This window comes from Pongo abelii, chromosome 1 (genome assembly GCF_028885655.2).
Source record: "Pongo abelii isolate AG06213 chromosome 1, NHGRI_mPonAbe1-v2.0_pri, whole genome shotgun sequence".
Classification (NCBI taxonomy): domain Eukaryota; kingdom Metazoa; phylum Chordata; class Mammalia; order Primates; family Hominidae; genus Pongo; species Pongo abelii.
In genome coordinates, this window is record NC_071985.2 from 216,568,054 (window position 1) to 216,595,327 (window position 27,274).

Sequence of the window (27,274 nt, forward strand, 5' to 3'; positions counted from 1 at the left end):
AGGGGTCTTCATGCATCCCCCCAGTGCAGGTGTGCCTGCAGGTCACGCTATGAAGCTTCTCTTTCTCTGGCATTTCAAGGCCTCCAGTGCATCATGGCAGACTCTCCCTGGGTCTCTGTGGGGGCACATCTGACCCTGTGAATCTCTGGGCAGGTGTGTCTTCCTTCTTTGCATTCATCAAGCAGCGCCAGGCACTGTCTTAAGTGCTTGATACGCATTTTCTTTTCTGTTTTTTCTTTTTTTTTTTTTTTGAGACAGAGTTTCACTCTTTTTGCCCATGCTGGAGTGCAACGGCATGATCCCGGTTCACAGCAACCTCTGCCTCCTGGGTTCAAGCGATTCTCCTGGCTTAGTCTCCCGAGTAGCTGGGATTACAGGCATGCGCCACCACGCCCATGACACGCGTTTTCTTGTGTGATCCTCGCAGCAGTTCTCTGTGAAGCAGGCATTGCTATCCTACAGGTTGGGAAAAGAGGGCCAGAGAGGATCAGTGACTTGCTCACGGTCGCACGGCCTGGAAGACAGGGAGAGCTGGACCAGCACGCACAGTCCCTAACCACTGGGACGTGCTGGGGGGGCTGCCTCCGTGAGGTGTGTGTCTCCGGTCGCCCCGCCCCTGGTGTGTGCGGAGAAGCAGGCGGGGACTACAAGTCCCGGCAGCCCGGGCGCGGGCGCTGCGAGGGCCGCAGAGGGCCGGGCGGGGCTTGCGGCGCGCACGGAGGGACTGCGGCAGTGTCGGAGCCGCGCCGAGCCTGGTCGCCCAGGTGCCCCGCCCGCGCCAGCCCTGCTCCAGCCCCGCGCCAGCCCAGCGCCCCCCGCCCCGGGCCGCCCGGACCGCGCCCCCGTCCAGGGCCTTGCGCACGCCGGGGCCCAGGCCGAGGGCCGCAGCGCCGGGGCCGGCGATGAGCGCGAGGAGCCGGCATGAGCGCAGGTGAGTGTGGAGCCCGGGTCGGCCCCGAGCCCGGCGCGGTCCCCGGCCCGCCCGTCGTCGTCGCCCCTTGAACGGAGAGGGGAGGCGACGCCCCCCACCGCGGGGTCGCGAGCCCAGGGAGCGGGCCCTGGTTGGGGATCCTGGCCCGTCCCCTCCCTTTTAACGGGGACTCTGCCCCGGTTTCTTCCCAGAGACGCCGGGGCTGGGGATGGCGCCGCCGCTCGCAGCCGGTCCCTCCCCTCCCCTGCACCCCTCAGCCGCGGGATTGGAAGCCGGGCGCTTGTGCAAGAGGGTCCTGGGGCCGTGCGGGGACGGGGAGGCCACCCCACGCCCACTTAATCGGATCCCACCCAGAGTGACGGATGTCCAGGTGGGGGAGGCGGCTGCATCCACGGGTCTCTGGGCAACCCCTCTGGGCTGAATGAATGAATGAATGGGGTTGGGGAAGTCGGAACTCCATTTCCTGGGTAGATGTCCCGGGCCACAGCGCCACTCCTGACCTCCTGCCTCAGGCCCCCAGAGAAAACCCGTCACACCCAGAGCCAAGGGCCACACCCTCCATACAACCCATCCCTGGCCAGATGTCCTACGCCCACTCCTCCAGGGTCTAATTTAAATCCCACCTGCCGCGAATGGGGCCAGTCCTCCTCCCCTATCCAGAAAGGTCTCATCTCAGTGTCTGTCACTCAGCCCCCAGCCCCACAGCCTAGAGTGCACCCCCGGCGAGGGAGGGGAAAGAATGAGGAAAGACAGCCCCTAGAATCCAGATCCAAAGATGGGAAGACGGTTCACACACACTCCTGCCCCAGCCTGGCAGAAGACAGGAGCTCCCTGCCGCCGGGAACCACAGCCAGAGAGGAGGCAGCCGCCCTGGGCCGCTGCCAGGTCACCAGCAGGAAGCCGAGGCTTCCGCAGGAAATAAGAGGTCCCAAATGGCTCTAGCCCCTCTGCTCCACAGTGCTGGTGACATTGCCCCGAGCTGTGACCTCAGACGAGGTTCAAGTCCAGTCTTGGCCCCTCATAGTTGTGTGACTTTGTGCTTGTCAATCTACTCTGGGCCTCGTTTTTAAACGGGAATCCTAATCTGTACTTTTCATGGAATGGCTGTGGGAAAGAATGTGCCCATTCAGACACACTCATTTCCAGCTTCTCCCCTTTCAAGCACTATGACCCTGGACAAGGGATTCACATGCTGTTCCTCAGTTTCCCCAGCTGTACAATGGGGATAATAATAGTCACTACCCCAGAGGGTTGTGTGTGAAGCTTCATTGAGTTGGCACACTGAAGGGCTTCCACAGTGCATGGTGAGCGCTCTATGGGAGTTGCTGTTAATCAGAAGAGCAATGACAGGCCAGGCGTGGTGGCTCACGCCTGTAATCCCAGCACTTTGGGAGCCTGAGGCGGGCAGATTACTTGAGGTCAGGAGTTCAAGACCAGTCTGGCCAACATGGGGAAACCCCGTCTCTACTAAAAATACAAAAATTAGCTGAGTGTGGTGGCGTGTGCCTGTAGTCTCAGCTACTTCAGGAACTGAGGCAGGAGAATTGCTTGAACATGGGAGGCGGAGGGTGCAGTGAGCCGAGATCTCGCCACTGCACTCCAGCCTGGGAGACGGGGGGAGACTCCATCTCAAAAAAGAAGAAAAAAAAAAAAGAAGAAAAAAAAAAAAGAAGAAAAAAAAAAAAGAGCAATGCCATCATGAAGGTGCTCTCGCCCCCCCACACAGCCTGTGGGTGCCTGTTCTGGGCTGGTCTGAGCTGGTGAGTGCTCAGATACCCTCCCGCAGAAGCCCTGGGGAGACTGGGCTGTGGCTGGGGATAAACAGATATACTGCAGGAAAGAGTGCCCTGGGCGTGATCCCTGCAGGGAGGGGCTCTGGAGGTTTCCACAGCTGTGACTTCCTCCTTCAAGTTCCGCTCCCCTTTTCCTCCTTGCCAAGGTTGACTGAGCGAGTGTCATTGTGAAGTCATACTATTGCCATGAGGAAGAACTTCCCAGGGGGACCGCTGTTTACATACTGGGGACTCCGCCCTCTTTATAAAGAACCTTTTCTTCATAAAGAGTCTTGAGGCTGGGCCTGGTGGCTCACACCTGTAATCCCAGCACTTTGGGAGGCTGAGGTAGGAGGATCAGCATGAGGCCAGGAGTTCAAGATCAGCCTGGACAACAAAATGAGACCCTGTCCCTACTAAAAAAAATTAGCCAGGTGCAGTGGCACCTGCCTGTAGTGCCAGCTACTTGGGAGGCTGAGACAAGAGTACCTCCTTTAGCCTAGGAGGTCAAGGCTCCAGTGAGCTAGGATCATGCCACTGTGCTCCAGCCTGGGTGACTGAGTGAGACCCTGTTTCTTTAAAAAAAAAAAAAAAGAGGCTCAAGCCCCTCCCCCCCAACTCCCAGCACCTTTGCCTTCAAGCTCTGTTGTGTCCATGAGACAGACATTCATTCATTCAGTCAGTCAGTCAGTGTTTCCTGACCCCCCAGCACGTGGCAGGTACTGTGAGCAGGAAGGGCAGTGACACCCACCCAAGCCTGATGCTGAGGGGAATGTCAGGAGTAGATGTGCTGGGCAGAGAGGACCTGGGAGTAAGGCCAGGCGTGTTCCAGCTTTGAGACAAGTCTGAGGGCAACCGCCCCAGAGGCTCAGTGCTCTCGTTTGTCAAGCTGGGTAAGGGAGCCCACCTTGTGGGTTGGTGCAGGAGGAAATCAAAATCAAATCACCACTGCAGCAATGGCTCCTTTCCCATCATCCCTGAGCCTGCTGGGCTGTTGGCCTGAGGGTTTTTTTTTTTTTTTTTTTTGAGTCTCGTTCTGTCACCCAGGCTGGAGTGCAGTGGCGTGATCTCAGCTCACTGCAAGCTCCGCCTTCTGGGTTCACGCCATTCTCCCGCCTCAGCCTCCCAAGTAGCTGGGACTACAGGTGCCCGCCACTACACCCAGCTAATTTGGTTTTTGTATTTTTAGTAGAGACAGGGTTTCACCGTGTAAGCCAGGATGGTCTCAGCTAGTCTCCGCCTCCTGACCTCGTGATCCGCCCGCCCTGGGCTCCCAAAGGGCTGGGATTACAGGTGAGCCACCGCGCCCGGACGGCCTGAGGGTTTTAAGGTACAAGGAGCAACTGTTGAATGGGCCTAGGGAGCCATGGGGCAGCCAGGGCTTCAGACAGGGTGATGTGAAAGGAGAAGAGAGCCTGGGAAATGGATAAGCAGAAGCCACGCCCCCCTGACCTGGGAGCCGGGTCCTGCCCACCTGTCCAGGCAAGCCCCCCAAGGAACTTCAAATTGGGCCGAGCCGGCTCCTGCCTCCTGCCTCCCTGTGTGCTGGATGCTTTGGGACTATCATCCTAGAGATAAGAAATGGAAGCCCAGAGAAGCAAAGGCACTTGCTGTATGAAACACAGCATCAAAAAAGAAATTCTTAGGAACAAATAATGGGCAAAAAGACAAAACCCCATCTCTACAAAAAAAATTAGCTGGGCATGGTGGCCTGTGCCTGTAGTCCCAGCTATTTGGAGGCTGAGCCTGGGAGGTCAAGTCTGCATTGAGCTATGATCACAACAGTGCACTCCAGCCTGGGTGACAGAGAGAGACTCTGTCTCAAAAAAAGACTTATACACTGAAAACTGTAAGCTGGGCATGGTGGCTCACGCCTGTAATCCCAGCACTTTGGGAAGCTGAGGCTACAAGAGTGATAAATAAATAAATAAATAAATAAATAAATAAATAAATAAATAAAAGGAGATCACAACCGAGGTTACCTGGCAGCCATGTAAATAGAGCCAGGGCAAGGTGACCCTGTGCACAGTGAGCCCTCTAGGAGTGTTGAAGCCAGAGTGCTTGGGGATGGGGCTGCTCAGAGGCTGGGGGTGCTGTGCCCACAGCAGCTGCCTGGGGCACTCTGGACTCTTTGGGTAGAAATTTTAGAAGGGCTCGCCGGGCGCAGTGGCTCACGCCTGTAATCCCAGCACTTTGGGAGGCCAAGGCGGGTGGATCATGAGGTCAGGAGATCGAGACCATCTTGGCTAACACGGTGAAACTCCGTCTCTACTAAAAATACAAAAAATTAGCCGGGCGTGGTGGCGGGCACCTGTAGTCCCAGCTACTCGGGAGGCTGAGGCAGGAGAATGGCGTGAACCCGGAAGGCAGAGCTTGCAGTGAGCCAAGATCACGCCGCCGCACTCCACCCTGGGTGACAGAGCGAGACTCGGTCTCAAAAAAAAAAAAAAAAAGAAATTTTAGAAGGGCTCAGATTGAGGGATGGAGGAGGGAGCCCAGAAAATCAGCAGCCCACCCCGCACCCACCCAGCTTTCCCAGGCTGCTTAGTGAACTTCTCCAGAGGCTCTTGAGAAACCACAGATGCCCAGCACTATCCCCTATCCCGGCCTGAGGAGTTGATCCAGCCAGTCTGGGGAGGGCCCTGGCATCTGCATGTGTAAAAGGTGCTCCAGGTGGTCTGGGATTGTAGATGAACCCTGACAGAGGCTGTCCAAGGGTGGGGGTGGTGAGCTCTACCCCCTCTGGAGCCCCAGAACATCCACTGGCTGCCTGCCCAGCCACAGCTCTACAGCACAGGAGGGAGGAGTGAAAAGAATGTCTGTGGCCAGGCGCAGTGGCTCAGCCTGTCAGCCCAGCACTCAGGGAGGCAAGGCCGGCAGATCACCTGAGGTCGGCAGTTTGAGGCCACCCTGACCAGCATGGTGAAACCCCGTCTCTACTGAAAATACAAAACTTAGCTGGGCGCCTGTAATCCCAGCTACTCGGAGGCTGAGGCAGGATAATCGCTTGAACCTGGGAGGCGGAGGTTGTAGTGAGCCGAGATCATGCCGTTGTACTCCAGACTCGGCGACAGAGCAAAACTTCATCTCAAAAAAAAAAAAAAAAAAAAAAAAGAGCATCTGCAATAGAAACACCTGATACCATTCCCCAAGTCTCAGTTTACCCATCTGTAAAGGTAGGCCTACAGGGCTGACCTTTTATCAGTCCAGACTTGACTTTGCATCTCCTCACTGCCAGACCTGGGCTGGGCATGGGGATCGAATGAAGAAAAGCAGCCCTGACCCCTGCCCTCAGGGTGGGGACTGGATGAGGATAGAAAAGTGAGACCCAGAGCTCCAAGGAAGCTAATGGCTGGATGCATGAGCACCGTGGGGGCTTGGGGCACTGACCAGGCCCCATTCTCCAACTCTGGGCCATACCCAGCAGAAAGACCCACACACGCAAGGAAACAAGACACTATTGGCCAAGCACGGTGGCTCACACCTGTAATCCCAGCACTTTGGGAGGCCAAAGTGGGCAGATCACTTGAGGTCAGGAGTTCGAGACCAGCCTGGCCAACATGGTGAAACCCTATCTCTACTAAAAATACAAAAATTAGCTGGGCGTGGTGGTGCATGCCTACAATCCCAGCTACTTGGGAGGCTGAGGCAGGAGAATCTCTTGAACCCGGGAGGCAAAGGTTGCAGTGAGCCGAGATCATGCGACTGCACACCAGCCTGGGTGACAGAGTGACACTCCATCTCAAAAAAAAAAAAAAAAGATACTGTGAGTAAGAACCGACAGAAAGAAGAGCCAGATAAAGGACACAGGAAGACATGAGCTTTGGGCTCTATCAGACCAGATGCTTGCTGTTTTGTGTTTTGTTTTGTTTAGTTTTTTGAGACGGAGTCTCACTCTGTGGCCCAGGCTGGGGTGTAGTGGCATAATCTTGCCTCATTGCAACCTCCACCTCCCGGGTTCAAGTGATTCCCCTGCCTCAGCCTCCTGAGTAGCTGAGATTACAGGCACGCGCTGCCACGCCCGGCTGATTTTTTTTTATTTTTAGTAGAGATGGGTTTCACCATGTTAGCCAGGTTGGTCTCGAACTTCTAACCTCAAGTGATCCACCCGCCTCGGCCTCCCAAAGTGCTGAGATTACAGGCATGAGCCACCGCGCCCAGGCTGATGTTTATTGTTTTTAAGGAAGTAAGAGGAGGAGGCGCCTCCCCAAATGACCTTTCACTTTTCTGTCCACAGACAGCAGCCCTCTCGTGGGCAGCACGCCCACCGGTTATGGGACCCTGACGATAGGGACATCAATAGATCCCCTCAGCTCCTCAGTTTCATCCGTGGTAAGTGGGCAGAGTGGGGTGGGGAAAAGCTTTAGGGGGTGAATGCCCAGGCCCACCCAGACACCCCAACTTCCTACTCCAGCTCCATTCCCACCCCGACCTGGGCCCTCTCTCGCTGTGTTCGCAGAGGCTCAGCGGCTACTGTGGCAGTCCTTGGAGGGTCATCGGCTATCACGTCGTGGTCTGGATGATGGCTGGGATCCCTTTGCTGCTCTTCCGTTGGAAGCCCCTGTGGGGGGTGCGGCTGCGGCTCCGGCCCTGCAACCTGGCCCACGCCGAAACACTCGTTATCGAAATAAGAGACAAAGAGGTGAGAGTCAGGCTGAGCCTGGGGCTAGAGAAGCTCAGTGAGGGTCAGGATCGGGGGTGAAGGATGCTTGGGTGCCAACCCGGCCACTGACTTTCCGTGGGACATTAGGCAGTTCCCACTCTTCTCTGGACCTCAGCTTTCCCATCTGAGCACTGGGCAGAAGGGACAGGTCGGGTGGTTTCTGGAGGGCTCTCCATAGCCTTGATTTCTGCCTTCTCCAGCAGGGGCCCCCTGGCCGTGGGACAGGGCCTGGGAGGGGAGGGGACTCTTCTGAGACTGAGTCCACACCTCTGTGTTCCAGGATAGTTCCTGGCAGCTCTTCACTGTCCAGGTGCAGACTGAGGCCATCGGCGAGGGGAGGTGAGGCAGCCCCATTGCCCCTTCCCAGAAGCCCCTGCTACACTGGCCTCCCCAGCTTCCCCCTACCCTTGGCCCCCCCATAAAGGGTGACTCTGGTGCCTCCCATCCTAGGGAGGGAAGATGTCTCTGTGAGCACAGGGAGGTGCCAGGGCAGCTCCCAGAGCTCAAGAGTAACCCTCACCCACTTCCCCAGCCTGGAGCTGTCCCCACAGGCCCAGGCAGAGGATGGCCGGAGCCAGGCGGCAGTTGGGGCGGTACCAGAGGGTGCCTGGAAGGATACGGCCCAGCTCCACAAGAGCGAGGAGGCGGTGAGTGTCGGACAGGTGGGTTCTGAAAAAGTCCTTGCCCCTCTCTCGGCCTCAGTTTCATGATCTGTGCAATGGGAGAGTCAGACTTGATGTTCTCCCACCACCTTTTGGTTCTGTTGTCCCAAACATCCAGGATGCTGTCTGAGCACGTTTACACTTCCAGGCTCCTCCCCACCTCTCTGTCTGGTGACACCAGTCCCTGCCCCCTACCCCCTATCCCTCAGCTCCCAGCATAAGCACACTGCTTCTGGGGCCCGGGCCAGCTTCCAACCCATCCTCTCCTCTCTCCCACCCAGAAGCGGGTGCTGCGGTATTACCTCTTCCAGGGCCAGCGCTATATCTGGATCGAGACCCAGCAAGCCTTCTACCAGGTCAGGTAGGAGTCAGGGCCTGTGTGGCTCATGTCACCTCCCAGAGTGGCACCGGTTTGGGCACAGATGGTGGCATGGCATGGCCTGGGCTACCCTCTCAGCTCTGATGCTTTTGCTGTCTGAAACCTTGGGCAGGTTACTGAGCCCCTCCAGGCCTGGGGTCTCTGTCTGTAAATAGGGCATGAAGATAGCTTCTGCCTCCTAGGATTGTTTTGACGGTGACATAGATAATAATTCATGTAGAGATTGGCACCGCATGTGGTCCGAGGTGGTGACATCACTGTGAATCAGACCATCAGCTCTGGACTCAGACCGTCTGCTCAGGGTTTAGTCACTGCTCTGCCACCTACAGAAGGCTTGAGCTTGGACCGGGCGCGGTGGCTCACCCCTGTAATCCCAGCACTTTGGGAGGCCAAGACAGGTGGATCATGAGGTCAGGAGTTCAAGACCAGCCTGGCCAAGATGCTGAAACCCCGGCTCTACTAAAAACACAAAAATTAGCTGGGCGTGATGGCACGTGCCTGTAATCCCAGCTACTCGGGAGGCTGAGGCAGGAGAATCGCTTGAACCCAGGCGGCAGAGGTTGCAGTGAGCCAAAATCGCTCCACTGCACTCTAGCCTGGGTGACAGAGCATGACTCCATCTCAAAAAAAAAAAAAAAAAAAAAGAAAAAGTAACACAAGCTCACCACACACCTTAGTTTGTGTGTATGTGTGTGTGTGTGTGGTTTTTTTGGTTTGTTTGTTTGCTTGTTTGTTTGTTTTTTAAGATGGTGTTTTGCTCTTGTTGCCCAGGCTGGAGTGCAATGGTGCATTCTCGGCTCACAGCACCTCTGCCTCCCGGGTTCAAGCGATTCTCCTGTCTCAGCCTCCCAAGTAGTTGGGATTACAGGTGCATGCCACCACACCCAGCTAATTTTTGCATTTTTTGTAGGGACGGGGTTTCACCATGTTGGCCAGGCTGTTCTCAAATACCTGACCTCAGGTGATCCACCCGCCTCAGCCTCCCAAAGTGCTGGAATTACAGGCATGAGCCACCGGGCCCTGCTCACACACCTTAGTTTGAATGCCGCAGAAGCAGACCCCCAGACAAGGGCTCAAGGGCAGGGAGTTTGTTTTGAAGCTGATCCCAGGCAGTGCTGGGGAAGGGACGGAAGCACGGAGGGAGGTTATGCTGGCTGCCACAGCCGTGGACACCCGGAGTTCAGTCGCCTGGGGATCTCCTTGGGCCAGTGTAGACCACACACCTCTGGGCGACCTCACACAGGGAGTGAGGGAACTGGGACAGTTACCATCAATTCCCTGCCATTATCAGTCACGGGACACAAAGTCTTCCACGCTGTCTGGGCTCACAGGCAGAGGGTTCACATGCAGCCAGAAGGCCTCAGGTAAAGACAGGTGTTATCAGGGTCCAGCTGTCATGTGGAGGTGAGGCAGAGGGGAGATGGGGATGGCAGCGACAGCCTCTGCTGCATGATGGGGATAATAGCAAAAAATCACTCGTGCATTCACCACTTAGCAAGTGGCAGGCACGTCCAAGACAGTCCGCGAGGCTTGCCCCACTTAATCCACCCGTGGCCCTACGTGGTAGGTGCTGTCACTGCCCCCATTTTGCAGATGAGAAAACTGAGGCACAGAGAGGTTAAGTGACTTGCCCAAGGTATCATCAGTGTAAATAGTGCCCTTATCACTAAATAACAGCTACTGTTTTCACTGTTCATATTATTAGCATCATCTCTCGCTGTTCTTCAGTGACTTGGTTTGGAGCCCAGTGAGAGGAACAAAAGGGCAAAGCCAAGCCTTGGGTTCAAGGGGGGCTTACTTGCTCCCAGGAGCTCAGTGTGGCAGAACAGGGATGGGGGGCCTAGAGCCCATAGTCTCCAGCCTGTACAGGGTGGGGAATGCAGACCTCAGACCCCATGGCCCATGCGTGTCCCCTCGCACCCACCCCCAGCCTCCTGGACCACGGCCGCTCTTGTGACGACGTCCACCGCTCTCGCCATGGCCTCAGCCTCCAGGACCAAATGGTGAGGTCAGTGCTGCCCTGGACCAGGGTGCCCTGAGAACTGGGGCTCCTTGTGTTGCCCCCCAATGTGGCTGCCTTCCAGTCACCTGCCTTCTCTGGGCCTCAGTTTCCCCAGCTGTAAAATGGGGAGCTCCTTCACCCCGGGAGGGTCCAGCCACAGCTCCTCCTTCTGATGGCTTGGCCTCATCCCCTCTTCCAGGAAGGCCATTTACGGCCCCAACGTGATCAGCATACCGGTCAAGTCCTACCCCCAGCTGCTGGTGGACGAGGTAGGGCTGTCCCTGGGTCTTGCCCCAGCCCTGGCCTGGCGTGCTGTGTGACCTTGGCCCAGGACTTGCCTCCTCTGGGCCACTTTATGGTGGCAACCAGACCAGCTGTCCCCTTCTCCATAGTGGATCGTCATCTCAGAACCTGCCGCAGTCAGCCTAGCCAGAGAGACCAGGTCCAGGAATTGGAGGTTCTGCCCAAGGCTTGGGTCACAGATTGGGGCCCCACTTGCAGGGATTGGAGGCCAAGAGGCAAATCCACGCAGCCTGAGCACCTACGGGGTCCCCAGAGACACGCCCTAGAGCCTGGGTCCTCTCTCTGCGTCCTCCACTTTCATGCTCCCAACAGTCCCGTGGGTTGGGCCTGGGACTGCACTGTTCACACCTGAGAAATCCAAGCTTCAGTTGGAGGCTGTGACATGGCCAAGGTCACACAGGGACAAAGAGAAGCCAGTGACCTGGACACAACTAGAATAAAGTGTGAACATCCCAGCCCTCTGATCGGGGGCAGGCACCATGAAAGAGAGATCTTTGAGTCTGACCTCATATAAATCAGTCTGTCACTTAGAAGCTATGTGGTTTTTTGTTTTTTGTTTTTTGTTTTGAGACAGAGTGTTGCTCTTGTTGCCCAGGCTGGAGTGCAATGGCGTGATCTCGGCTCACTGCGACGTCCACCTCCTGGGTTCAAGTGATTCTCCTGCCTGAGCCTCCTACATAGCTGGGACTACAGGCGCCTGCCACCATGCCCAGCTAATTTTTTTTTTTTTTTTTTTTTTTTTGTATTTTTAGTAGATACGGGGGTTTCACTATGTTGGCTAGGCTGGTGTCGAACTCCTGACCTCAGATGACCCACCTGCCTCGGCCTCCCAAAGTGCTGGGATTACAGGCATAAGCCACTGCACCCGGCTGGAACTATGTGGTTTTAGGCCAGTGGCTTAACCTGTCCATGCCTTGGTTTCCTCATCTGTAGAATGGAGCTAATGGTGGCACCCACCGTGTGGAATTGTCATTGCCATTGTATCACACTTAGATAAAGTGCTTGGCATGTAGTGGGGGGGTTCAGTAAATACCCTTATCCTATTTATTTATTTGTTTATATTTTTTTTGAGACAGGGACTCGCTCTGTCACCCACGCTGGAGTGCAGTGGCGCGATCTCAGCTCACTGCAACCTCCACCTCCCCGGCTTAAGTGATCCTCCCACCTCAGCCTCCTGAGTAGCTGGGAGCATAGGCACAGGCCACCCCATCAGGCTAATTTTTGTATTTTTTGTAGAGATGGAGTTTCGCCATGTTGCCCAGGCTGGTCATAAACCCTTGTCCTCTTTAGAGCAGAGAAACAGGGCCCTGGGCATGTCTGTGTGGGTGGGGACAGGATTGACCAGGAGAAAGGCCTGGCTCCAGTCCTTTGGCAGCCACTGGGCCCTCTGCTCCCATGGGCACAGGAGACCCAGCCTGTGGCTGGGCTGCCCTGGGGGACGCGGCCCTGACGCTGCCTCCCGCCCCTCCCCCAGGCACTGAACCCCTACTATGGGTTCCAGGCCTTCAGCATCGCGCTGTGGCTGGCTGACCACTACTACTGGTACGCCCTGTGCATCTTCCTCATTTCCGCCATCTCCATCTGCCTGTCGCTGTACAAGACCAGAAAGGTGAGTGCCATAAGGTGGGCGGGGACGGGGCAGGTGAGTCCCCAGGAGCCCCCACCCACTCACGGCCCTCTTGTCCCCTGCCCACAGCAAAGCCAGACTCTAAGGGACATGGTCAAGCTGTCCATGCGGGTGTGCGTGTGCCGGCCAGGGGGAGGTGAGGAGCTAGGGCCCAGGGGACGGGGGCAGGAGCGGGAGGGTGGGGGGGCATGGCTGGGGTTGGCCCCACCTAGCTGAGCTCCTCTCCTGCCTGCCTGCAGAGGAAGAGTGGGTGGACTCCAGTGAGCTAGTGCCTGGAGACTGCCTGCTGCTGCCCCAGGAGGGCGGGCTGATGCCCTGCGATGCCGCCCTGGTGGCCGGCGAGTGCATGGTGAATGAGAGCTCTCTGACAGGTGAGCCCCCAGCCCCTGGCCTGTAGCTTCCTTCCTCCCCTGCCATCCAACCCTTTGCCCTGCAGCAAAAGTTTTCATTTGAGTTTCCTTTTCTTTTTTTTGAGACGGAGTTTCACTCTGTTGTCCAGGCTGGAGTGCAGTGACATGATCTTAGCTCACTGCAGCCTCCACCCCCACCCAGGTTCAAGTGATTCTCGTGCCTCAGCCTCCTGAGTAGCTGGGACCACAGGTGCACACACCACGCCCAGCTAATTTTTGTATTTTTAGTAGAGATGGAGTTTCACTATGTTGCCCAGGCTGGTCTTGAACTCCTGACCTCAGGTTATCTACCCACCTCGGCCTCCCAAGGTGCTGGGATTTCAGGCATGAGCCACTGCGCCAGCCTCCTCTTCCTTTTTCTCTCAAGTAACAATCCCGGCTTTAGGACTTGCTAACCTCACACCCCTGGGCCATTACCACTTATCATCTCCGTGCCTCAGTTTCCTCTTCTGTAAGATGGCTGTCAGTCACTCCTCCTGGACAGAGTTGTGCAAAGCTTAGCAGCGTGAGAGGTGCAGCATAAATGGCCAGCCATCCGGTGCATCTGAGCTATTTCTCTTTTTTTTTTTTTTTTGAGGTGGAGTTTCACTCTTGTTGCCCAGGCTGGAGTGCCATGGTGCGATCTCAGCTCACTGCAACCTCCACCTCCTGGGTTCAAGCGATTCTCCTGCCTCAGCCACCCAAGTACCTGGGATTACAGGTGTGCACCACCACACTCGGCTAATTTTGTATTTTTAATAGAGATGGGGTTTCACCGTGTTGGTCAGGCTGGTCTTGAACTCCTGACCTCAAGTGATCCGCCCGCCTCAGCCTCCCAAAGTGCTGGGATTACAGGCATGAGCCACCGCACCTGGCTGCATCTGAGCTGTTTCTATACCAGTCCCCACCTTCGGGTCATAAAGATTCCAGATGGCACAGGAGAGTGGGAAGCCCTCTCCCAGAGTGAGAGACTGGGGTCCCCATTCACTCCCCCACAGTCCCCTTTCCTTCCCCTCCCCAGGGCAGCCACTGCAAAGGGTGTGAGGTGTCTTCCATGCCTTTTTCCGCATAACGTGTGTGCACATGGGCTGATTTGCCTCCTTTTGTTCTGAACGTGGGATTGTGTGCTGTGTATTGTTCCATACTTTGCTTTTTCTCCTGGCATCCTTCCACAAGCACGGATGGCCCCACCTCATGGCTGCATGAAAGTCCACAATACGGATGTATCGTAACTGACTCAACCGGCCCACTCGCCATGAGTATTTAGAATGTGATTTTCCAGCTATTGCAAAGGACGCCACAGGAGCAGCTTTGTCCTGTGTCTCTTGATGGGTGCAAGTATTTCTTTCTCTGAGATGTGTTATATTTTGGTGGTAGATACTGGAGTTTACTAAAAACCACAGGTGGTTTTTTTCTAGGGAAGTTTTCTGGCTGGCATTGTATTTGTATCATAATGTTAATCGTAGGCCAGGCGCAGTGGCTCGCACCTGTAATCCCAGCACTTTGGCAGGCCGAGGTGGGTGGATTGCCTGAGGTGAGGAGTTTGAAAACAGCCTGGAAAACATGTTGAAACCCCATCTCTACCAAAAATACAAAAAATTAGCCAGGTGTAGTGGTGCACGTCTATCATCCCAGGTGCTTGGGAGGCTGAGGTGGGAGGATCATTTGCGCCTAGGAGGTGGAGGTTGCAGTGAGCCGAGATCGCACCACTGCGCTCCAGCCTGGGTGACAGAGTAAGACTCCATCTCAGAAAACAAAAAAAAAAGGAGTAATTTTGATCAGTATGATTCGTGGGCACACGCCCTGAGCCCAGCCCTCCACAAACTGTCCACACATACTTCATCTCATCTCTTGTGAGGCAGACATGGCAGGATTGTCTGAGTCCCTCGCAGGAATGTGCACACAGTAGGTGCTCAATAGTCCCAGCCTGCAGGCATTCCGTAAGGGAGTGCCACTGTTTGCCAGGCAGCCTGCCCAGGACTTCACAGGGCCATGGCAAGCATGCAGTGCTTTTCTCGTTCCAACTCATGGAAATATTTGCCCCCTCCATGTAAATATTTTTCTCCCCTCCCCCTCCTCCTTCCCCCTCCCCTTCCTTTCCCCCATCCCCTCCCCTCCCCTCTTTTGAGACAGAGTTTCACTCTGTTGTCCAGGCTGGAGTACAGTGGCACGATCTCGGCTCACTGCAACCTCCGCCTCTCTGGTTCAAGTGATTCCCCTGCCTTAGCCTCCCAAGTAGCTGGGATTACAGGTGCCCACCACAACACCCAGCTAATTTTCGTATTTTAGTAGAGACAGGGTTTCACCATGTTGGCCAGCCTGGTCCCAAACTCCTGGCCTCAAGTGATCTGCCCACCTCCGCCTCCCAAAGTGCTGGGATTACAGGCGTGAGCCACCGCATCTGGCCCCTTGTAAATATTTCTGTTGGTTGGAGTTAGAAAAGCACTCCATGCATGTTATAAAATAATTCCAGCAGAAAGAGAACGACTCCCCCACCCCGCCCCACTGCACACATGATGTCCACACATGCTCTGTCTGACCCCCCCGCTGGTTCCTGGGAGCTGGCTGCCACCCGCTTCCAGGAGTGTCTCCCTGTGCCTTTATATCTCCGTCCTCTCTGAGCCTCAGTGTTCCTCTCTGTAAAATGGGGCTGTGATTTCTTGTTCACACCTGGTTACACAGTTAACCGAGACTTAGAGCTTGTGGGACAATTCTACACGTAACTCCTGGTTTGCTGGTGGGAGGGAGGGGTGTGGAGTGGTCCTCACACCACGTTCCCCACCAGGAGAGAGCATTCCAGTGCTGAAGACGGCACTGCCGGAGGGGCTGGGGCCCTACTGTGCAGAGACACACCGGCGGCACACGCTCTTCTGCGGGACCCTCATCTTACAGGCCCGGGCCTGTGTGGGACCGCACGTCCTGGCAGTGGTGACCCGCACAGGTACGAGCCAGGAGGCTGGGCTTGAGAGAGATCCCAGGCTCAGCACCCGTGGGAGAGGTGGAGTGGGTCAGGGTGGGACCTGGAACCCTGGACCCCACGCCCACCTCTGCTGCTGCCCTGCTGTGGGACCTCGGGCCAGTTGTCCCCCAGCTGGGGTCTGAGCATTCCCATCTTAGCAGAAGTTGGGCCAGACTAAGGCCAAGCATTGCAAGATCTGGAGGAGCCGCCGGGGTTACAGTGCTGGAGCGGGCAGGGATGTAACGGGCAGGCAGGAGCTTTCCCTGTGTCTGGATTTTAAGTGAAACCACCCAATGTTTAGATGCTATCCACTAGTTCCTTGTTTAAAGCCCTTAAAAAGCCTACAAGAGCCGGGCCAGACTTGTTAGGACTCCACACTGCTGATGGCTAATCTCACAAACATCGTGTCTTGCAACTCCAGAGGCACGGGTTGGGAGGGCTAGGGGTGGGGAAGACCTGCCCTCACCCTGGCTTCCCTGCCTTGGGGTCCCCGCCTCCTCCCCAGGGTTCTGCACGGCAAAAGGGGGCCTGGTGAGCTCCATCTTGCACCCCCGGCCCATCAACTTCAAGTTCTATAAACACAGCATGAAGTTTGTGGCTGCCCTCTCTGTCCTGGGTGAGTGGCCCCCTGCACCCTCCTCTGCCCATAGCCCCCCCGCCTGGGTCCCAAATCCCACTCAGTCCTTTGCTGTCCCCCCCAGCTCTCCTCGGCACCATCTACAGCATTTTCATCCTCTACCGAAACCGGGTAAGCCTTGGGGGTGGGGTGGGGGGTGCTGCCAGCAGGGCCCAGGGGCCAACCAGCCAGGTGCTTACATTCATGGTGCCCCCTGCCAGGTGCCTCTGAACGAGATTGTGATCCGGGCTCTGGACCTGGTGACTGTGGTGGTGCCACCTGCCCTGCCTGCCGCCATGACTGTGTGCACGCTCTACGCCCAGAGCCGACTGCGGAGACAGGGCATTTTCTGCATCCACCCACTGCGTATCAACCTGGGGGGCAAGCTGCAGCTGGTGTGTTTCGACAAGGTGGGGCCGCAGGTGGGGTTGGCGCAGGGGAGCGGGACAGCCACAGGCGCCCCAGCCAGGCCTCCACACCCACGTTATTCTCTCAGCAGCACCCACAGGATGCCAGGTCCTGTCTAGGGATGGAAACCCCCAGAGGATCCACCCCCGCCCCCCACCCCACCCCACTCCTGCCGCTCATGGTCTGGCAGATGAAATGTCTGGAATCGTGTATTCATGTGTTCAAGAACTGGTAGGGGGCTGGGCGCGGTGGCTCACGCCTGTAATCCCAGCACTTTGGGAGGCTGAGGCGGATACATCACCTGAGGTCAGGAGTTCAAGACCAGCCTGACCAACATGGCAAAACCCCGTCTCTACTAAAAATACAAAAGTTAGCCGGGCATGATGGCGCATGCTTGTAATCCCAGCTTCTCGGGAGGCTGAGGCAGGAGAATCGCAGAGGTTGCAGTGGGCCGAGATCGCACCATTGTACTCCAGCCTGGGCGACAGAGCGAAACTCAAAAAAAAAAAATTACTGATGGGGACCTGGGGCCCTAGTGTGCATCCCGTGCTGCTCCCAACCCTTGGGGCCCAGCAGTGACCAACACAGGCATCCTTGTGGTCACTGGAGTGTGTGTGTCCCCCACCAAAATAAGTGATCCAGGAGTGCACAAAGGGGCTGCTGGGGCCGAGGGGCGGGCAGTGGGTTTTAGGAAGGAAGCCAGTGGGTAGCATGATGGGTTCTAGATGGGGACACTTCCTTAGAGAGAAGGCAGTCAAGGAAGCCCCCTGAGCAGGTCCCTCAGTGACCTCAGTGAGGGGCAGGTCGGGGAGAAGCAAGGGTAAAAGGCAGGAGTGACATGGCACAGATGTACCGTGTGCCTGGGGCACAGGGAGTGGCATGGCACAGATGTGCCGTGTACCTGGGCATGGGGAGTGGTGGAGCAGGACAGGGCCGGGTAGGCAGTGGCCTGGTTGACAGAGGCTAGGTGACATTCAGAGGCTGTCGGGGACCACGGAGAGCTTTTAAACTGGGGAGGCAGCCCAGTGCAGTGGCTCCTGCCTGGAATCCCAGCACTTCGGGAGGCCGAGGCAGGTGGATCATGAGGTCAGGAGTTCAAGACCAGCCTGGCCAATATGGTGAAACCCCGTCTCTACTAAAAATATAAAAAAATTAGCTGGGCGCGGTGACATATGCCTGTTGTCCCAGTTACTTGGGAGGCTGAGGCAGGAGAATCACTTGAACCCAGGAGGCAGAGGCTGCAGTAAGCTGAGATCGTGCCACTGCATTCCAGCCTGGGCAACAGAGCGAGACTCCGTCTCAAAAAAATAAATAAATCGGGGAGGGGGATGACCAGATTCCTATAGCTCTCAGGCTAGCCAAGGAGCCAGACGCGTACTTCGGCAGTTAGAGTCTAGGATGGGGAATGCAGGCACTGACTCATGCACTCATTCAACAAATACATTGAGGCTGGGCGTGGTGGCTCATGCCTGTAATCCCAGCACTTTGGGAGGCCAAAGCGGGTGGATTGCCTGAGGTCGGGAGTTTGAGACCAGCCTGACCAACATGGTGAAACCCCGTCTCTACTGAAAATACAAAAATTAGGTGGGCGAGGTAGCGCGTGCCTATAATCCTAGCTGCTTGGGAGGCTGAGGCAGGAGAATCACTTGAACCCGGGAGGTGGAGGTTGCAGTGAACTGAGATTGCGCCACTGCACTCCAGCCCAGGCGACAGAGCAAGACTCCATCTCAAAAAAATAAAAAATATGTATATATATAGAGAGAGGGCCAACCGTGGGCCGGGTCCTTAACCACAGTGCACTAGTGTGAGGAAGTGAAGAGGCCATGGGTGGGAGCCCAGAGCAAACCACCTGCCCTAACTTGGGAGTTAAGGAGGAAGACACCCTGGAAGAGGTGATGCTAGACAGGGAGACAGTGGGGGCTGGGGAGGGGGACCCCAGCAGAGGGAATCACATGCGCCAAGGACAGCAGGCAAGAAAGGGCATCTTTTGGCTCCAGCTCGAGTTCCTGGGGTTCCCATAGGGTCCGCCGGGCCTGGGGTTTGGAGGCCCAGCTCAGAGGGCACCCCCATCCCAGGACTCATCACTGCCCCACCCACCTGTCTCCCACAGACGGGCACCCTCACTGAGGACGGCTTAGACGTGATGGGGGTGGTGCCCCTGAAGGGGCAGGCATTCCTGCCACTGGTCCCAGAGCCCCGCCGCCTGCCCGTGGGGCCCCTGCTCCGAGCACTGGCCACCTGCCATGCCCTCAGCCGGCTCCAGGACACCCCCGTGGGCGACCCCATGGACTTGAAGATGGTGGAGTCTACTGGCTGGGTGAGGAGGCCAAGCAGGTCAGCCCCCTGCCTCTGGGCAGTGGGGCCTAACGAATCCAACCCTGTCTTCTCTCTCTGTCTTTCAGGGTGGTCTCTTATTATGCCCACCATTAATAATAATAGGCCAGGCGCAGTGGCTCATACCTGTAACGTGGCTCCCGGCGCTTTGGGAGGCCAAGACAGGAGGATCACTTGAGCCCAGGACCCCAGCCTGACCTACATGGCAAAACCCTATCTCTGCCAAAAATACAAAAATTAGCTGGGCATGGTGGTGCATGCTTGTAGTCCCAGGAGGCTGAGATGGGAGGATTAATTGAGCCCAGGAGGGTGAGGTTACAGTGAGCTGTGATCACGCTACTGCACTCCAGCCTGGGTAACAGAACGAGACCGTGTCTCAAAAAATAATAATAATAATGATAGGCCAGGTGCAGTGACTCATGCCTGTAATTCCAGCACTTTGGGAGGCTGAGGTGGGCAGATCACCTGAGGTCGGAGGTTTGAAACCAGCCTGGCCAACATAGTGAAACCCCGTCTCTAATAAAAATACAAAAATTAGCCAAGTGTGGTGGAACATGCCTGTAGTCCCAGCTACTTGGGAGGCTGAGGGCAGGAGAATCGTTTGAATCCAGGAGGCAGAGGTTGCAGTGAGTGGAGATCACACCACTGCACTCCAGGCTAGGTCACAGAGTGAGACTCTGTCTTAAAATAAAAATAACATCATAATAATGGCGAGGCCACAGGCTGAGTGCCTACTATGTGCCAGCGCACAGCCACAGAGGCCTGGTCTCATTTCCTCTTCCCCAAGCCCTAGCAAGCAAGCTCAAATGTTGCTTCACGGATGCTGAGGCTGGGAGATTATAGAGTAACGTATTCCAGGTCACCCAACAGCTTGTAAGTAGCAAAGCTAGAGTTTGAATTTGAGTCCACCTGGCTCCAAAGCCCACATTCTTAACCCACCATTCAGTCTCCCATGAAGGAAGTCTTCCCTGAGTCTAGCTCAAATCTCTCTGTGAGCCAAAGCCCCCAGACACCAACCTTCCCTGCCTGCCTGCCAGGTCCTGGAGGAGGAGCCGGCTGCAGACTCAGCATTGGGGACCCAGGTCTTGGCAGTGATGAGACCCCCACTTTGGGAGCCCCAGCTTCAGGGAATGGTGAGCTGAGGGGGGGCCTGTTGGATGCAGGGCAGAGGGGTGGGCTTCCCAGCCAGCACCTCAGCTGCCTCTCCAACCCTGCAGGAGGAGCCCCCGGTGCCAGTCAGCGTCCTCCACCGCTTCCCCTTCTCTTCGGCTCTGCAGCGCATGAGTGTGGTGGTGGCGTGGCCAGGGGCCACTCAGCCCGAGGCCTACGTCAAAGGCTCCCCGGAGCTGGTGGCAGGGCTCTGCAACCCCGAGACAGGTGCAGGGGGCAGCCCCTGAAGCCCCCTGGTTGGGCATTGGCACATAATGGGGCGGGTGCCCAGCCTCTGTCCCTGCCATCCCCTCCTTGTGACACCTGCCTCTCCCTGGCAGTGCCCACCGACTTCGCCCAGATGCTGCAGAGCTATACAGCTGCTGGCTACCGTGTCGTGGCCCTGGCCAGCAAGCCACTGCCCACTGTGCCCAGCCTGGAGGCAGCCCAGCAACTGACGAGGTGGGCCTGTCCCCTGTCCCACCCACTCTGAGGACTAGGCAGAGGGAGGCGCTCACGCAGGCAGAGCCCAAGGAAGATGCCCTGCCTGGTGGCTGGGAGAGGGGCCCTGGCCACTGCATGACCTCTGATCCAGGTCTGCCCACCCTCCAGGGACACTGTGGAACGAGAGCTGAGCCTCCTGGGGCTGCTGGTCATGAGGAACCTACTGAAGCCACAGACAACGCCAGTTATCCAGGCTCTGCGGAGGACCCGCATCCGCGCCGTCATGGTGACAGGTACAATGGCATGTAGGGGCCCGGGCTAGCAGGGCAGAATCCGCCCCTTCCTGGCAGAAAGAAGGGGCACCAGGGATTCCTTTTTGGGGCATCTTTTTGGGCCCTTGCTTCAGGCCAGGTCCTTTTTAAACATTTCGTGAATCTTCACAATATCCCCCCCCAAGTGGTAATTGTCACCCCTGTTTGACAGATGAGGAAACTGAGGCTCAGAGGAGTGGAGTGACTTCCAAGGAACCCAGGTGTGCTGTCAGACAGCCTGGGTTCCAGGTGGCACCTCTGAGAAATGGGGATAATGATGTCAGCCTCAGAGGCTGTGACAAGCTCAAGGAGCAGGAAGAGAAAGATTCTGGCCAGGCACGGTACCTCATGCCTGTAATCCCAGCACTTTGGGAGGCCAAGGGAGAAGGATGTCTTGAACCCTGGAGTTCAAGACCAACCTGGGCAACATGGCAAAACTCCATCTCTACAAAGAATACGAAAATGGCCGGGCACAGTGTCTCCCGCCTGTAATCCCAGCACTTTGGGAGGCCGAGGCGGGCGGATCACTTGAGGTCAGGAGTTCGAGACCAGCCTGGCCAATGTAGTGAAACCCCGTTTCTACTAAAAATACAAAAAATTAGCCAGGCATGGTGGTGGACGCCTGTAATCCCAGCTACTCGGGAGGCTGAGGCAGGAGAATCACTTGAACCCGGGAGGTGGAGGTTTCAGTGAGCTGAGATCATGCCATTTCACTCCAGCCTGGGCAACAGAGAGAGACCCAGTCTCAAAAAAAAAAAGATTCTAGCTAGCGTGAAACAGCAGGAGCTAAGAGGTCTGTGTCCTTGTCCTCCCTGCCCCTGCACACACACATATGTGTACACATTCATGGGCACTTGGCAGCAGAGTCACACAGCAGTAAGGAGTATATGTAGGCTGGGCACATGGCTCGTGCCTGTAATCCCAGCAGTCTGGGAGGCCAAGGCAGGGGGATCACCTGAGGCCAGGAGTTCAAGACCAGACTGGCCAACATGGTGAAACCCCATCTCTACTAAAAATACAAAAAAATTAGCCTGGTGTGGTCGCATCCTCCTGTAATCCCAGCTACTCAGGAGGCTGAGGCAGGAGAATTGCTTGAGCCCAGGAGGAAGGAGGTTGCAGTGGGCTGAGATCGAGCCGCTGCACTCCAGCCTGGGCAACAGAGAGAGACTCTTGTCTTAAAAAAAGAAAAAAAGGAGTATGTGTGGAGCTCCAGCCCAGGGCTCCAGGTTCTCCTAAGATCCTTCAATGCCTGGATCTACAGATGAGAAAACTGAGGCAAAGGGATGTTGATAACCTGCCTCAGCTTACTCGGCTGGTGGTGGCAGATGGATTTCATCCAGCCTGTTTTCCCATCTGTAAGGATCAGGATGAGGATGGCTTCCCCGGACAGCCTCAGACCCTCACCTTGCCCCATAACCCCTAGGGGACAACCTGCAGACAGCGGTTACTGTGGCCCGGGGCTGTGGCATGGTGGCCCCCCAGGAGCATCTGATCATCGTCCACGCCACCCACCCTGAGCGGGGTCAGCCTGCCTCTCTCGAGTTCCTGCCGATGGAGTCCCCCACAGCCGTGAATGGCGTTAAGGTGAGGCTAACCCCGAGTTCCAGCTGTACCGCACCCAGTGACCCCACCCCTGTGTCATCTGACCCAGGCCCCAACTCTCCAGGGTGGGCAGGGGGAGCTAAGCTGAGCTTCCTGGGCCCCCAGGATCCTGACCAGGCTGCAAGCTACACCGTGGAGCCAGACCCCCGATCCAGGCACCTGGCCCTCAGCGGGCCCACCTTTGGTATCATTATGAAGCACTTCCCCAAGCTGCTGCCCAAGGTAGGGCCGCCCCCAGCTCCCTGGCCGCCCCGCGCCTCCCCTGCTCTGTCTCCCTCCTCATGGCTTGCTCTCCCTGGTGGGTGCCTCAGCCCTCCCCCATCTCCCTGTGCTCCCAGGTCCTGGTCCAGGGCACTGTCTTTGCCCGCATGGCCCCTGAGCAGAAGACAGAGCTGGTGTGTGAGCTACAGAAGCTTCAGTGAGTGCTCGGCAGAGGGTGTGGGCAAGGGCCTGTGGGGACTGAGCTTGTCCGTTCGTCTGTTCATCTGTCCTTCCCTAGGGCCTTGTCTCCCTCCTCAGGCACCAGAGAGCTGTCATCCCTCCTCACCAAAAGCAGGCAGGCTCTCCCTGGTCTTTCATGCTAAAAATAGTAATTGTAGGCTGGGTGCGGTGGCTTATTCCTGTAATCCCACCTCTTCGAGTGGCCGAGGTGGGAGGATCACTTGAGCCCAGGAGTTTGAGGCCAGCCTGGGCAACAAAGTGAGACCCCATCTCTTATTAAAAGTTTAAAAATTAGCCAGGTGTGGTGACACACCTGTCGTCCCAGCTACTCAAGAGGCTGAGGCAGGAGGGTTGCTTGAGCCTGGGAGGCTGTGGCTGCAGTGAGCCATGATCACACCACTGCACTTCAGCCTGGGCAACAGAGCGAGACCGTCTCAAAAAATAGTAATAGGCCAGGTGCCTCAAAAAATAGTAATAGGCCAGGTGCGGTGGCTCATGCCTGTAATCCCAGCACTTTGGGAGGCTGAGGCAGGCGGATCACCTGAGGTCAGGAGTTAGAGACCAGCCTGGCCAACATGGTGAAACCCCGTCTCTACTAAAAATACAAAAATTAGTTGGGCGTGGTGGCACACACCTGTAATCCCAGCTACTCAAGAGGCTGAGGGCATTTGGGCAGCAGAGGAGGTTGTAGTGAGCAGAGATCACGCCACTGCACTCTAGCCTGGGCAACAGAGGGAGACTCTGTCTCAAAAAATAATAGGCCGGGCACGGTGGCTCATGCCTGTAATCCCAGCACTTTGGGAGGCCGAGGCGGGTGGATCACCTGAGATCAGGAGTTTGAGACCAGCCTGGCCAACATGGTGAAACCCCATCTCTACTAAAAATACAAAAAATTAGCCAGGCGTGGTGGCGGGCGTCTGTAATCCCAGCTACTCGGGAGGCTGAGGCAGGAGAATCACTTGAGCCCAGGAGGCAGAGGTTGAGTGAACTGAGATCATGCCATTACACTCCAGCCTGGGCAACAAGAGTGAAACTCTGTCTCAAAAAAAATAATAATAATAATGATATAATAATAATTGCATCTATTCACTGAGCACCTCGTGTACACCAGGCACCATGTGGCATTAGGGCCCAGCTGTCATCATATTCTGCCAGCCCACCCATGGGGTGGGTGGGGTCGTTCCCCAGGCCACACCTGCCCACACCTTTCTTCAGGTACTGCGTGGGCATGTGTGGAGACGGCGCCAATGACTGTGGGGCCCTGAAGGCGGCTGATGTCGGCATCTCGCTGTCCCAGGCAGAAGCCTCAGTGGTCTCGCCCTTCACCTCGAGCATGGCCAGTATTGAGTGCGTGCCCATGGTCATCAGGTAAGGCAGGCAGGGACCGGTGGGTGAGGGCTCGGCAGGGCTGGTCAGCCAACCTGGGCCCCCTAATGTCCATGCCCTGCCACCCAGGGAGGGGCGCTGTTCCCTTGACACTTCGTTCAGCGTCTTCAAGTACATGGCCCTGTACAGCTTGACCCAGTTCATCTCTGTCCTGATCCTCTACACGGTGAGTATCTGCAGAGCTCCGTACCCAGAGCCGTCCCAGGACTAGGGAGGGGACACAGCCGTGTGCCTTGGAGCTGGCAGGTCCCGGAATAGATGACTTGGGCCCAGATCCTGACCCTGCCACTCTCCAGCTGTGTGGTTGGAGAGTGGCAAGGCTCGGGGGAGATGAGAAAAACACCAGGCACAGAGCCTGGTGCCCACTAGGCCCTCACAAATGGCAGCAGCTGTCATGGGCTAACATCTTGACCGCAACTCTGGGAACTCCCCCATCTGCAGGGAAGACTGAACGGAGGCAGGGCCAAAACCCTTGCCCCCGCCCCATCCCCACAGGTCTGTCCATTTCCCCAGACGTACTTGCTCTGCCCCATACCTTGCTGTACCTCCCACACCCTACTTGGAGGAGATCTCCCTTCCCCTGCTCTGGGCATGGCCTGCTCACCCCCAGCGAATGAGGTGACACTGCAGGGCAGCACACATCTTATACTTGGGTCTGTCCCTGTGTCTGCCTGAAAGCGAGGAGCTTCCTGAGGGCAGGAACTGCGCATGCCCTGGTAGCTACAGGGACTCTGCAAGGCAGAGATGAAGCCTCCCCATTGGGCCAGGAGTTTGTTACAGGGAGAGAAACCTCCCCTCAGATTTAGGCCCCCAAGGTCAGCATAGGTGCCCTTTCCATCAGACCAGGGGTTTGTCTCACATCAAGAGCGGCGCCTCCTCCACTGGGCCGGCAGGAAAGTACTGCCCCTATTAGACTGGCGGATGCCTTACCCATCAGACTCTTTCAGGGCAGTGGTGGGGCCTCTGCTATCAGACTAGGGGCTGCCAGGGCCAGGTCTTAGTTTCCCCTCTGTCCTCCCTTCCCTGTGGCAGATCAACACCAACCTGGGTGACCTCCAGTTCCTGGCCATCGACCTGGTCATCACCACCACAGTGGCGGTGCTCATGAGCCGCACGGGGCCAGCGCTGGTCCTGGGACGGGTGCGGCCACCGGGGGCGCTGCTCAGCGTGCCCGTGCTCAGCAGCCTGCTGCTGCAGGTGACCCTGGTGACCGGCGTGCAGCTAGGGGGCTACTTCCTGACCCTGGGCCAGCCATGGTGAGTAGGGAGCCGACTGACCACCCCCATCCCGCCCCTTCCCTGTCCACCCCACGTTCATTCCCTGACCCCCAGCCCTGTACCCCCAGGTTCGTGCCTCTGAACAGGACAGTACCCGCACCAGACAACCTGCCCAACTACGAGAACACGGTGGTCTTCTCTCTGTCCAGCTTCCAGTACCTCATCCTGGCTGCAGCCGTGTCCAAGGGGGCGCCCTTCCGCCGGCCACTCTACACCAATGGTGCCACTGCAGGCGCGGGCGGGAGATGCTGGCGGAGGGAGGGAGGAAGGAGCCCTGGGGTGCTGGGGGAGGCAGATGGCAGAGAGATGCCGGCTGAGTGGAAGACTGGTGTGCACACATGTGTGGTCTGTGGGTCCCGGGGAGCGTGGCTCCTGCCTGAGAGACTCTCCTGCTCCCAGTGCCCTTCCTGGTGGCCCTGGCGCTCCTGAGCTCCATCCTGGTGGGCCTTGTCCTGGTCCCCGGCTACCTGCAGGGGCCACTGGCGCTGAGGAACATCACTGACACCTGCTTCAAGCTGCTGCTGCTGGGTCTGGTCACCTTCAACTTCGTGGGGGCCTTCATGCTGGAGGTGGGGCCCGCCCTGGGTCTCAGCAGCGGGAGAGAAGGGAGGTGGGGGTGGATTGACCCCAGCTCAGCCCCAGCTGCCCCTGACACCCTCCCTGCCCTTTGCAGAGCGTGCTAGACCAGTGCCTCCCCGCCTGCCTGCGCCGCCTCCGGCCCAAGCGGGCCTCCAAGAAGCGCTTCAAGCAGCTGGAACAAGAGTTGGCCGAGCAGCCCTGGCCGCCGCTGCCCGCTGGCCCCCTGAGGTAGTGCAGGCCCACGGGCACCCCAGACACTGGAACTCCCTGCCTCTGAGCCACCAGCTGGACCCCTCTCCAGCGACACCACCGCCACCACCTCCCACATCCCTGAGGTTGGCGACTCTCTACACTCCTCCCCCGAGACCACCCCCACCCTGGGGAAGCGTTGACTGCTGTCCCCCACCTCGGACCATCCCGCGTAGGGATGGCAGCCCCCAGCTCCCCTCAGCGCTGCTGTCAGTGTAGCAAATAAAGTCACGATATTTTCCTGGCTCTGCCATGCCTGTCTCGTACCTGGCACCATAGACCCTCCCACCTGCCCAGGAGGAAATGCACATACCCCCGGGTGCCCAGCTGGCAGCCCCTGCATGTGTCTGCCCCTGGAACCCCCTGGGGGGTTGGTTTTTCAGGCTGGTTTTTCAGCCTCACAACCCCCTGGAACCCTGGAACCCCCTGGTCTTTCAGTCTCCATTGGCCAACTCCCCTCTCTGGGCCTCTGTTCCCTCATCTCGCAGTAATAATGTTTCCTCTGTGTCCAGCATGTGCCTGGATATTCTGTTTAGCTTTTTTTTTTTTTTTTTTCTTGAGATGGAGTCTTGCTCTGTCACCCAGGCTGGAGTACAGTGGCATGATCTCTGCTCACTGCAACCTCCACCTCCCAGGTTTAAGCGATTCTCCTGCCTCAGCCTCCCGAGTAGCTGGGATTACAGGCATGTGCCACCACGCCTGGCTAAATTTTGTATTTTTAGTAGAGACAAGGTTTCGTCATGTTGGCCAGGCTGGTCTCGAACTCCTGACCTCAGGCGATCCGCCTGCCT

At 57.0% G+C, this 27,274-nt stretch overlaps 1 protein-coding gene across 15 annotated transcripts; it reads left to right on the forward strand.

Moving 5' to 3' along the window:
- The first annotated feature begins 716 nt into the window (after nt 1-716).
- ATP13A2 (ATPase cation transporting 13A2) lies at nt 717-26,729 on the forward strand. Of its 15 annotated transcripts, none has more exons than XM_054556204.2 (29): nt 719-931; nt 3,893-3,996; nt 6,941-7,035; nt 7,163-7,345; nt 7,647-7,705; nt 7,899-8,028; nt 8,310-8,389; nt 10,338-10,415; nt 10,609-10,678; nt 12,187-12,321; nt 12,409-12,475; nt 12,579-12,710; nt 15,514-15,669; nt 16,193-16,303; nt 16,389-16,435; nt 16,525-16,713; nt 18,822-19,028; nt 20,083-20,178; nt 20,263-20,422; nt 20,536-20,656; nt 20,807-20,931; nt 22,373-22,533; nt 22,657-22,773; nt 22,890-22,969; nt 24,208-24,360; nt 24,448-24,544; nt 25,411-25,634; nt 25,724-25,875; nt 26,329-26,729. In XM_054556204.2, the coding sequence occupies exons 4-29, from the start codon at nt 7,223-7,225 to the stop codon at nt 26,700-26,702; spliced, it is 3,444 nt and encodes a 1,147-aa protein (XP_054412179.1). In that variant the 5' UTR covers nt 719-931; nt 3,893-3,996; nt 6,941-7,035; nt 7,163-7,222; the 3' UTR covers nt 26,703-26,729. The 15 variants fall into 15 exon arrangements, with proteins under 15 accessions (XP_054412158.1, XP_063570867.1, XP_054412165.1 ...); XM_063714790.1 differs by lacking the exon at nt 3,893-3,996 and adding an exon at nt 26,055-26,224 and having other exon boundaries at nt 12,214-12,321; XM_063714786.1 differs by lacking the exon at nt 3,893-3,996 and adding an exon at nt 26,055-26,224 and having other exon boundaries at nt 8,313-8,389.
- The last annotated feature ends 545 nt before the right edge of the window (nt 26,730-27,274 follow it).